The 12,791-nt window shown below is 42.8% G+C and overlaps 1 protein-coding gene across 3 annotated transcripts in view; it reads right to left on the bottom strand.

The window, feature by feature from the left end:
* The window catches only part of RALGAPA2 (Ral GTPase activating protein catalytic subunit alpha 2), a 324,975-nt gene that overhangs the window by 164,859 nt on the left and 147,325 nt on the right, over positions 1 to 12,791 (bottom strand). For all 3 annotated transcript variants that reach the window (XM_069768931.1, XM_069768929.1, XM_069768930.1), the window contains 3 exons: positions 8,101 to 8,220; positions 3,535 to 3,593; positions 2,529 to 2,637 (listed from right to left, as the gene is read on the bottom strand). In XM_069768931.1, coding sequence (XP_069625032.1) covers positions 2,529 to 2,637; positions 3,535 to 3,593; positions 8,101 to 8,220 — 288 coding nt within the window. The remainder of the gene's footprint in view (positions 1 to 2,528; positions 2,638 to 3,534; positions 3,594 to 8,100; positions 8,221 to 12,791) is intronic.

Raw genomic sequence — 12,791 nt, 5'->3', positions numbered from 1 at the left:
GGACTAGTTACACTGCTGATGTCCTATTACAGGACCACGCGGGTATCAGTGCGCTCTTTAGGATGACCCATTATGTCACAGACGTTATCAGAGGCAGACTGCAGGGCGAGGGGCCGGATGTATACACCTGTGGTAATGGAACTGAATGAAAAACTTAAATTCAGTGATTAAATGCTGTCCCCCAATACTATTCTCCATATAGTGAATAATCATACGGTTATATATTCTCTCAATGGTTACTGAGATTGTATCTCTCCTCCAGCCTCATCTACTAATGACCAGCAGGTGCCTGTGTACACAAGGAAAAAAAACGCTGAGAAACGGATGTTCTGTGAGATCAGTGTACGCACAGAATACTAGATGAATTCTGAGTCTCCCTCCCTGAACTCAAGTAGTTGCACACAAAAAACACATATTGAGGGTGTTTCCCAAAATTAGGATATTGCTGACTTTTCTCTGCAGGCTGTCATCAATATCAGATTGGTTGGGGTCTGACTGAGAGCACCAACATCAGTCTGCTGGTTGTATCTGCGGTGGAACCAGGATGCAAATAGTGAACGGCAACGAATGGCACAGCCTTGTGCAGTGCCCACCAGCATCTATTGAGGTGGACAGGAGCGGGGCTGCAGCCATGCGGTTTAGTTCCGGTCAATGCCGACAGACTGGAAAACAACTGACCAGTGGAGATACCAGTACCCAACTGTTCTGCCATTGGTGACCTATCCTAATTAGAGATGGACAAAGTCATTTGAGAGGAATTGAATCTGACAAACTCTCTAGTAATGGCAGGTCATGGAGCGTTGAGGGGTGAATACAACTCTTCTGACCCCATGCACCATGCATATTATTGCCTGCACATCCCCTGATCACATGGATGGATATTCCACAGACAACAAGTGTACGTATAAACAGCCCAATCAGCATATAAATGGGTGTTCTCTTGTTCGTCAGCATGTGTACATGGGCAATGGTCAGGAACTGGCGTTCATTTGAATGCTCCCATCACCCTGTACATAAGGCATGGTCTTTTAGCTGCTACTAGTAATATATATAAATATATATATATATAAATATATATAAATATATATATATATATATATATATATATATATATATATATATATATATATATATACACACTAGATGGTGGCCCGATTCTAGCGCATCGGGTATTCTAGAGTATGCATGTCCACGTAGTATATTGCCCAGCCACGTAGTATATTGCCCAGCCACGTAGTATATTGCCCAGCCACGTAGTATATTGGCCAGCCACGTAGTATATTGCCCAGTCACGTAGTATATAGCAGAGCCACGTAGTATATAGCAGAGCCACATAGTATATTGCCCAGTCACGTAGTATATTGCCCAGTCACGTAGTATATTGCCCAGTCACGTAGTATATTGCCCAGTCACGTAGTATATTGCCCAGTCACGTAGTATATTGCCCAGTCACGTAGTATATTGCCCAGTCACGTAGTATATTGCCCAGTCACGTACTATATTTCCCAGTCACGTAGTATATTGCCCAGTGACGTAGTATATTGCCCAGTGACGTAGTATATTGCCCAGCCACGTAGTATATTGCCCAGCCACGTAGTATATTGCCCAGTCACGTAGTATATTGCCCAGTCACGTAGTATATTGCCCAGTCACGTAGTATATTGCCCAGTCACGTAGTATATTGCCCAGTCACATACTATATTTCCCAGTCACGTAGTATATTGCCCAGCCACATAGTATATAGCAGAGCCACATAGTATATAGCAGAGCCACATAGTATATTGCCCAGGCACGTAGTATATTGCCCAGCACAGAGCCACGTAGTATAGAGACTTAAAAAAAATAAAAAAACATATTCTCACCTTCCGAAGGCCCGTTGGAAGTCCTGCTATACTCACCATCCGCCGCTCCTCACCACACTCCCGGGACCGCTCCATTGCAAGCGGCAGCTTCCGGTGGTCCCAGGGCTGGTGTGAGAGCAGGACCTATGATGACGTCGCGGTCACATGACCATGACGTCATGGCAGGTCCTTGTCGCACACCAGCCCTGGGAGCGGAAGCTGCCGCTTGCAATGGAGTGGTCCCGGGAGTGTGGCGAGGAGCGGCAAAGGGTGAGTATAGCAGGTTTTAACATGACCTATTATTATTTTTAACATGACCTATTTTTACTATTGATGCTGCATAGGCAGCATCAATAGTAAATAGTTGGGGACACACAGGGTTAATAGCAGCGGTAACGGAGCGCGTTACACCGCGGCCCGTTACCGCTGCCATTAACCATGTGTGAGCGATGAGTGGAGGGGATTACGGAGCGGGCGCCGGGCAGTGAGTGCAGGGGAGTAGGGGAGGGACTAATCGGACTGTGCCCGTCACTGATTGGTCGCGGCAGCCATGACAGGCAGCTGCCGAGACCAATCAGTGAACGAATAACCGTGACAGAAGGACAGACAGACAGACGGAAGTGACCCTTAGACAATTATGTATATAGATATATTCTGTTGTATCCTTAGAAGAGCACAGTGCATTACCTTTAGCGTTACTCCAATAACGTTAATTGCATCGATGACCTTCGGATGATTGGTATTCTCTGCCAGCTCTTCACAGATCCAGATCCCAAGACAACAGATTGCAATGCACCTTCACACAAAAAAATATCATTACCAATAGGACAGTACAAGGTAAGAAGCCAGTGTTCTTGGTCGATAAGGATATTTTTTAAATGAGACTTATAGCAAAAACAAGCAGGATCTACAGACTGTACTGACATGTATACATACAGGGTATTTAGCGCAGTTTTAAATATTCGATCATCTATCAGCGTGCTCAATCAATAATATGACGACTGGCGTGTGCACTAAAAAAAGTCCCCGACGTTCAAAGACAAACGTATCCATCGTCTTACGTACCGAACGTGTCCCAAATATCACATCCATTAGAATAACAGCTAGTATGCATCAGTACAGTTTGTTCCACTCTTCACTTCCCTATGCAGAGGGGCACATTAGGAGGGTGGGCACCTTGGAGTGGTAGGCCTATACAGGGGCTTATGTGTGAGACCAGAGCCTACAAGCCCCCATACTCAGACTAACGTCAGCTGACCGCAGGCCTATATTGGGGGGTTTGGCAAACAGTGTCATGTGTATGGGGCCCCCAGACTCCCCCGACTGGTGAGGTCAGTGGAGAGCAGGATCTGACATGTCTGCCTTTGGTCTATGTGATATACACAACCACCAGAAGTTTGGCAGTGGCTCTCAGAGAACACAGGAGTGCTCAGCAATGAAGGAGTCGGCAGAGCCATCTATTGTGCATGGGGGCCCTAATTTACAGTTTACAACCTATAGGGCTACAAAACATTGCCACCTTTGACCTTCACTGTGATTTAAGATTGACTAATAAGTCTACTTTTACATTTTGGGTGAAAAATCTAATTTAAAAAACATGGGAATGCACCCAGTGTCTCTCAGATCAGCAGAAAACCTAGAGAAAGTCAGATTAGGAAAAGTCTCAGTATCAATGTGAGCTTGTATAATTTACCTGGATGCCTCGTTCAGCTCCTCCCTGGCATTCTTCAGCAAAATGTCAACCAGAAAACGCTAAACAGAACACAAACATCAGTAATATTATGGGTATTGTCCGAGCCACAAAATAGGGAAAGAAGTCAAAATCCGTCACCTGTCTGGAGCTATATGTATTTATTACACTCACATCATCAGGACCTTAGTTACCACTAAATTGAAAAAAGTGGTACCGAAGTACAGGTAATCTCATATGTGCAGCCCGCCTGTCTGGAGACTCCAGGAAAACAAAACGGATTAATACAAAACGGGGAGGTATCAGGAGGAGCAGCAAATATGAAATTACCAGTGCATAGATGATGCCATTCAGTGGGAATCAAACAATCACTATTACTGGAACGTAACTAAAAGTTATTTAACACTATGGACACCTTCGAACATGATTTTTTTCTATCTGTTTTTACAATGGTCGTTGTTACCTTTAGATAATAATATTGCCCAAAGTTTCAGTATGAAATCTTTATTCCCTCCCAGATATACAGTTCACAATCTGATCAGAATTTCAGATTTTTCACTTGTACGAGTGTCTCTCCCGGTAATATAGGTTGAATATGAGGTTTATAAATCAGCAGGGTGCTGCCGTCTTCATTAGTAGATTTCAGCACAGCTTCTATCCTGCACTTTCCTCATCATCTACAGCTGGATTTCTCAGTCCTCCCTAAGACTGTAGATGGTTTCTCAGCTCTACACTTTACAGAAATCTTTACAATCCACTCCTCTCCCTGCGGTTATTTGTTGTAGCAGGGAGGGAAGAAACAAGAGAAAGGGAGGAGAGAAGCAGGAAAAGGAGCTCTAAGATTTGTAAACTTTCTGCATATCACTCAGACGGTCAGATATTTAGACAGTCTGCTGCACTAAAATGACAGATTTTTAAGAAAGGCTATGTTAGAAAACGTTTTCCATCTTTAGCATCTTCCGCAATCTGTACAAATCCACTGAGAAATAAACTGAAGTCATTTTGAGGGGGGAAATCAAAATAAAACTATAGTAATATGTTTGCATTGGTGTGAACACGGTTATAACTGTGGATGTGGTGGAGTTCAGAATTAGCCAGTCACAAGTAGACGCATGTTATATTGTAGTTAATACACACCTGTGTCCACATTTACAGTGATTCTGATTAACCCCACATAAAGTTTGGCTGCTATAGTAGGATTTTCTCGACATTAGTTGCATTGTACAGTAAAAGCCAATGGTCTGTAAATAGCTTACAACATAGCAAAGGGATGTCATTGTTGAAAGTCAACAGCCAGGAGAAAGGTACAAAAGGCATGAGATCTACTATGAAACACTGTGAAGACTCATCTGGAAGTGGCTTAAATTAGGCACAAAAGTGACATTACCTAGAACTTGACGTCCCTCAAAAATTGATAAAATCACAGGAAGAAAAATGTCCTGTGATGCTGCCAAGAAACCTACAGCAACAATGAAGGAGCTGCAGGGATTTCTGTCAAGTACTGTTTGCGTACTGCATGTGACAAAAATCTTCAGTATTTTTCACATGTCTGGCATGTGGGGTAGGGTGAATTCACTGACTGTGGTGGACTAGAATAGTATTAAAATGTTATCCTGTAATTTCTTATGAAAATTATTTCACCGTATCCACCGTGCTCATTTGCAGTCTATCCACTATGCCCTAATAGATACATATCAGGGTCATATTGTGGATACTAGTAGACAACTAAGTGTCTTTAGGTGGCAATGAAACAGCCCGATTACAAATCCTACAGGGAGATACTCACTAGAAAATCACATCCTACCTACATATGACTGTATCAAAGAGTTTTTGAGGATTTGATACAGAGCCCCATAGAGGTATAACCTGTATTACTCATTTAGGAGTTAGTCTATTGCACATTGCCCCATCACATAGATTGGATTGTTCATCAATAAAGTATCTAGTATACTGGGACTACGTATATTCTCTCCAAAACTACTCTTCCTTTAGATACTGTGGCACAATTTAGTAACACCAGTCTAAATTCACCAGTATTACCTAGGGTCTATTCTATCTAATAAGTTACTCAATAATTAACTGCTTAAATAGCAGCTCCTATTAGACTGGAGGATGACTGATCTATGGAGAGGTGAAATATATTCTCATCCATTCATTTAACACACCTCCCCCCAAGCGCACACATTGCCCCTTATAATTATTGAGAGGCTAGCATAGATGATGGAGCATGATTATACAGTCCATAAACCCTATATTGGACTGCCTCGACGTGTTTCGCCCATTGCAAGATGGAAGCATTTTCTTACAAAAGTAAAACATCCAAGCCAAGCTGTGTTTTGTAAGGGTATATGCAAACGTATTCTTGAGGTCTGCGGATTTTTCCGCAGCGGATTTGTGAAAACCGCAGGTAAAAGGCACTGCATTTTACCTGCGGAATTACTGCGGATTTATAGTGGATTTTGTGCAGATTCCTCTGCGGTTTTACACCTGCGGATTCCTATTGCGGAGCAGGTATAAAGCTGCTGCGGAATCCACACAAAGAATTGACATGCTGGGGAATGTAAACCGCTGCGTTTCAGCGCTTTTTTTTCTGCAGCATGGGCATAGCGGATTGCGTTTCCCATAGGTTTACATTGTAATGTAAATGCATGGGAACCTGCTGCGGAACCGCAGCTGCGGAAACACTGCGGATCCGCAGCAAAATCCGCAGCGTGTGAACATAGCCTCAAAGTCACAGTCTACATCCAGGTTGATTTATTTCATCAAAATTCCAAAATATGTTTGGTGCAAAGCAAACGCTGTTTATCACTAAAAGAACACCATATCCACAATGATGCCTGGTGATGCTTTGGGGATGTTTTTTGGAAGTTGGAACTGGGACTTTAGTCAAAGTGGAGGGAATTGTGAAGGATTCCAAATACAAATTTTGCAAAAAAAAAAAAAAAAAACCTTTAGGCCTCCACTAAAAAGCTGAAGATGAAGAGAAATTTCACCTTTCAGGAGGACAACCACCCTAAGCTCACCTCCCAATCAAGAAAATAACTGCTGCTCCAGAAGACTACCAAAGTTTTGGAATGGCCCAACTAGACAAAGGTGGAAAAAGTTCTGAAATGCTTCTTCTCGGTATGAAATGTTACATGACAAAAACCATGATATTTTAGCAGGGGTGTGTGTACTTGTTATGCCCATTATATCTTTTAACAACAAGAATGTGATGTCTGAAGGTGCACACCCCGGATGGTACTACTGTTTGATCTGATCTGGTTTATCTAAGGACAAGTCATGGTGAAAACCTTTCTTTTGCACCAATTTCTTGAGCCCTTAAGGCCCCTTCACATTAAGCGACGCTGCAGCGATACCGACAACGATCCGGATCGCTGCAGCGTCGCTGTTTGGTCGCTGGAGAGCTGTCACACAGACCGCTCTCCAGCGACCAACGATCCCGAGGTCCCCGGTAACCAGGGTAAACATCGGGTAACTAAGCGCAGGGCCGCGCTTAGTAACCCGATGTTTACCCTGGTTACCATGCTAAAAGTAAAAAAAAACAAACACTACATACTTACCTACAGCCGTCTGTCCTCCAGCGCTGTGCTCTGCTTCTCTGCTCTCCTCCTGTACTGTCTGGGAGCCGGAAAGCAGAGCGGTGACGTCACCACTCTGCTTTCCGGCTCACAGCCAGTACAGGAGGAGAGCAGAGCACAGCGCTGGAGGACAGACGGCTGTAGGTAAGTATGTAGTGTTTGTTTTTTTTTACTTTTAGCATGGTAACCAGGGTAAACATCGGGTTACTAAGCGCGGCCCTGCGCTTAGTTACCCGATGTTTACCCTGGTTACCAGTGAAGACATCGCTGGATCGGTGTCACACACGCCGATCCAGCGATGTCAGCAGGAGATCCAGCGACGAAATAAAGTTCTGAACTTTATTCAGCGACCAACGATCTCCCAGCAGGGGCCTGATCGTTGGTCGCTGTCACACATAACGATTTCATTAACGATATCGTTGCTACGTCACAAATAGCAACGATATCGTTATGTGTGAAGGTACCTTTACAGTACTACCCTACATGACACCCAGCTGATAAGCCAATACCTCGCTGATCCTAGCAATGGATTTTACTATACCTGCTGCTTTATCGCTTGTATGGCACAATGTCTTTTTAGCAATTGTATGGGTCATGCTATTTTTACGAATCTCTCATGGCACATGTACAAAATGTAAAAATACATTAATTACATTTACAAAAAAGTCAATTTCTTTGACCTTTGCAATTAATAGAAAATAAAACAGGAAAAGTTAAAAAAAAACAACAAAAAAAAAAAAAGAGTTGTGGTGGGCGTGAAGTTGCCTAGTCCATCCAGAGCACAGAATGAACATTGCTGTGACCGACGAGGATGATCAGAATGTGGCAAAAGAACGCCTGCTCAATTGTATAAAATCTTCAATATTAACATCTCCATCTGCATCATGAGTCAATAGATAGAAACATTGACACGTTTCTGGGGGACTCCGCACCCTTACTCATGATGATTTGCAATTATTAGGACAGTAAATGTAATGGTGATTCTTACCTTAATGTCTTTGTTGTCTATGATGATGTCACTGGTCGATTCCAGCAACAGAAGGTCCTTATAAATGTTCGGGTAGCAAACAAGGGAACCCAAAATGATCTGTGCCTCCAGACGTGGCGCCTAGGAGAGACAGCAGGTTGGTAATAAATGCAATAAAAGCTTTTGTATAGGGATTATTAGTGATCTATCTAAGAGAGAATATAAAATAATGTCATTTTAAAGCACAGGAAAACAGCACATAATAAATACCCAACTGAACTACAGGTGCGTCTCACAAAATTAAAATATCAAAAAGTTAATTTCTTTCAGTTCTTCAATACAATAAGTGAAACTCATATTATATAGAGTCATTTCTAACAGAGTGATCTATTTCAAGTGTTCATTTCTGTTAATGTTGATGATTATGGCTTACAGCCAATGAAAACCCAAAAGTCATTATCTCAGTAAATTAGAATACATTATTACACCAGCTTGAAAAATGATTTTAAAATCCGAAATGTTGTTCTACTGAAATGTATGCGCAGTAAATGAACTCAATACTTGGTCAGGGCTCCTTTTGCATCAATTACTGCATCAATGCGGTGTGGCATGGAGGCGATGAGCCTGTGGCACTGCTGAGGTGTTATGGAAGCCCAGGTTGCTTTGTTAGCAGCCTTCAGCTTGTCTGCATTGTTGGGTCTGGTATCACATCTTCCGCTTGACAATACCACATAGATTCTCTATGAGGTTAAGGTTTGGCGAGTTTGTTGGCCAATCAAGCAAAGTGATGCTGTTGTTTTTAAACCAGGTATTTGTACTTTTGGCAGTGTGGTCAGGTGCCAAGTCCTGCGGGAGAATAAAATTTCCATCTCCAAAAAGCTTATCAGCAGAGGGAAGCATGAAGTGCTCTAACGTTTCCTAAAATTGAAAGCCGATTATGAAAGATATTCCTGCTAAAGGGAGGTTAAACGTACAACAAGCGAGCAGGCCAAATATGATGTATGCCGTGCTTCCCTACTTCCTCTCGAGACTCTTTTCAGTAGATGTATGTAGATGTACGGTGCCTTGCGAAAGTATTCGGCTCCCTAGAACTTTTCAACAGGCCAGATTTGTGCAGTGTACGACTGATTGTTGTCCTATGGACAGACTGTCCCACCTCAGCTGTAGATCTCTGCAGTTCATCCAGATTGATCATGGGCCTCTTGGCTGCATCTCAGATCAGTCTTCTCCTTGTCTGAAAGTTTAAAGGGACGGCCGGGTCTTGGTAGATTTGCAGTGGTATGATGCTCCTTCCATTTTAATATGATCGCTTGCACAGTGCTCCTTCGGATGTTTAAAGTTTTGGAAATCATTTTGTATCCAAATCTGCCTTTAAACTTAAATCCCTATTTATTATAATTGCCAGACCTGAAATAACAAGCACTTTTCACCTATTGTGTCCCCCCATTTCCTTGTAGATTGTAAGCTTGCGAACTGGGACCTCACCCCTAATGTCACTGTTTAAATTGTCTTAACTTGTACTGAATTTATTGTCTGTACATGTCCCCGCTTAATTGTAAAGTGCTGCGGAATATGTTGGCGCTATATAAATAAAAATTATTATTATTATTAAACTTCTCCACAACAGTATCACAGACCTGCCTGTTGTGTTCCTTGGTCTCTCTGTGCTTCAAACAGAACCCTGAGACTATCACAGAGCAGGTGCATTTATACGGAGACTTGATTACACACAGGTGGATTATATTAATCATCATTAGGCATTTAGGACAACATTGGATCATTCAGAGATCCACAATGAACTTCTGGAGTGAGTTTGCTGCACTGAAAGTAAAGAGGCCGAATAATATTGCACGCCCCACTTTTCAGTTTTTGAATTTCCACAAAAATTTAAAATAACTAATAAATTTAATTCAACTTCACAATTGTGTACCACTTGTTGTTAATTCTTCACCAAAAATTTACATTTGGTATCTTCATGTTTGAAGCATGATATGTGGGAAAAGGTTGAAAAGTTCCAGAGAGCCAAATACTTTCGCAAGGCACTGTATGTAGATGTTTGGTATGTCACTCTCCACAAGGAGAAACTTTAACCCCTAGACCCCAGTCCAGAGCCTCTCATCTAGCCAAATTACCGTATATACTCGAGTATAAGCTGAGATTTTCAGCCCACTTTTTTGGGCTGAAAGTCTCCCTCTCGGCTTATACTCTAGTCATACCCAGGGGTCGGCAGGGGAGGGGGAGCGGGGGCTGTCTAATTATAGTCACCTGCTCCCGGTGCGGTCCCTGCAGGTCCCTGGCGCCCCAGCTTCTTTCTGTACTGAGCGGTAACATAGTACTGCTCATTACAGTAATGAATATGTGGCTCCACCTCCCATAGAGGTGGAGCCGCATATTCATTACTGTAATGAGCGGTAACTGTGACTGCTCAGTACAGGAAGAAGCTGCAGCGCCGGGGAAGCAGGGACTGCACAGAGCCAGGAGCAGCTGAGTATAACGGGGAGGGGAGCGCAGCGCGATATTCACCTGCTCCTCGTTCCGGCGCCACTTCGTCTTCAGCGTCTTCTGCAGTGACGCTCAGGTCCGAGGGCGCAGTGACATGGTTAGTACACGCCCTCTGCCTGAACAACAGTGCAGAAGACGCTGAAGATGGAACGATGCCGGAACGAGGAGCAGGTGACTATTGAAAGTGCCGGGAGCCTGAGCGACGGAGAGGTGAGTATGTGATTTTTATTTTTTATCGCAGCAACAGCAAATGGGGCAAGTGTTTGTATGGGGCATCTATGGGGCCATAACGTTTGTGCAACACTATATGGGGCAAGTGTCTGTATGGGGCCATAATGTTTGTGCAGGACTATATAAGGCAAGTGTCTGTATGGGGCCATAACGTTTGTGCAGCACTTTATGGGGCCATAACGTTTGTGCAGCACTATATGGGGCCATAACGTTTGTGCAGCACTATATGGGGCAAGTGTCGGTATGGGGCCATAATGTTTGTGCAGCACTATATGGGGCAAGTGTCTGTATGGGGCCATAATGTTTGTGCAGCACTATATGGGGCAAGTGTCGGTATGGGGCCATAACGTTTGTGCAGCACTATATGGGGCAAGTGTCTGTATGGGGCCATAACGTTTGTGCAGCACTATATGGGGCAAATATCTTTATGGAGCATCTTATGGGGCCATAATCAACATTTGTGCAGCATTATATTGGGCAAATATGTCTATGGAGCATCTTATGGGGCCATTATTAACCTTTATGCAGGATTATATGGGGCATATTTTAATATGGAGCATCTTATGGGGCCATCATAAACTTTATGGAGCATTATATGGGGCTCCTGATTCAATATGGATATTCAAAAACACTTAACCTACTGATGTCTCAATTAATTTTACTTTTATTGGTATCTATTTTTATTTTTGAAATTTACCAGTAGCTGCTGCATTTCCCACCCTAGGCTTATACTCGAGTCATTAAGTTTTCCCAGTTTTTTGTGGCAAAATTAGGGGGGGTCGGCTTATACTCAGGTCAGCTTATACTCGAGTATATACGGTAGTTGTCATGCTTCGCACGGATGAGGGCTAACAGCCCGAAACACTGTCTGCGAATTGAGATATTGATTTGGCTTTTATCCCAAGTCATATTGCACGACTCATTAAAGGGTTGATTGTGACTTGTAGGATCGCTACTTCCAACAGGTGACGCTATAGAGTTTAAGTCCTCTTTTTCTCAGAAGAGGCAATTTGCATATACTGTACAGTAGATGAAGGAAGAGAACATCTGGGAGCCCACAAATTTACAGAGGTACAAGGTGAAAATAATGTACAATCACTGCGCAAAATAGTAAAAATTCCCCAAATAGCCCTAAAATGCATCATATTTTGTGGCTTTCCAAATCTCAGTGTAAAGTTTGTATCCAGTCAGAAACATTACCTACCCACAGAATTAATGTTATCTTTTTCCCCACTATTATTAACCCCACCGATGCTGACAAAGTGCCTTCACAGAGCGTTGCCGGACGTGTGTATCTATACATCATCTCCATTCATTATTTATCGGACTGCCAGAAAATAACTGCACATTGCTTTGTGGGGATTTGATTTTGAAAAAACTTCCTGTGCCAAGAAAGGTGGTAACTCTTCAAATTTGGTAGAAATCGTTTTATGTCTTCATCTCATGATAGGAAACCGAATATTACATTGGGCCCTACAGCTATTCTGACAATCTGGTATTACAATTGCTCAGTGATTTTATTTATTTTATTTTTCATCACCCATCAGTTTTCCCAATGGAACGCTTAATACCCGCGAATGCACAAAATCCCTTGCGAACATAATTCACCCTTTAAATAAAAACATTGAGCTGTTTATATCATTCTTAATCAATGAAAAGGTGTTAACGCTGCCCACACAATTTGCCAGGAGTCTCGGCACATGAGTGACAGAAGGACGGTGTTCGGATGGCAGCATCTGACAGCGCACATATGTAGTTAACCTCCCGGAGAAGATGGATTCACTTCCAATCAGCCTCCTCCGATGTGATTTTATTTCCGGTTAGCCATTTTCCTAATAATTATTTCTGCAGTGTGGTAGAATGGGCAAGTGCCTGAGATGACAGTGGTTGATTACAAGTAGTACTTATGATGGGAATTATTCTTCCCACGAGACACAGTTAACCTTTCCTTGGTCTGCAAGGTTTTTTTCCCCCATATA

This window comes from Ranitomeya imitator, chromosome 5 (genome assembly GCF_032444005.1).
Source record: "Ranitomeya imitator isolate aRanImi1 chromosome 5, aRanImi1.pri, whole genome shotgun sequence".
Taxonomy (NCBI): Eukaryota; Metazoa; Chordata; class Amphibia; order Anura; family Dendrobatidae; genus Ranitomeya; species Ranitomeya imitator.
The sequence above is the reverse complement of the archived record's forward strand: the minus strand, read 5'-3'. Positions and strand labels throughout refer to the sequence as shown.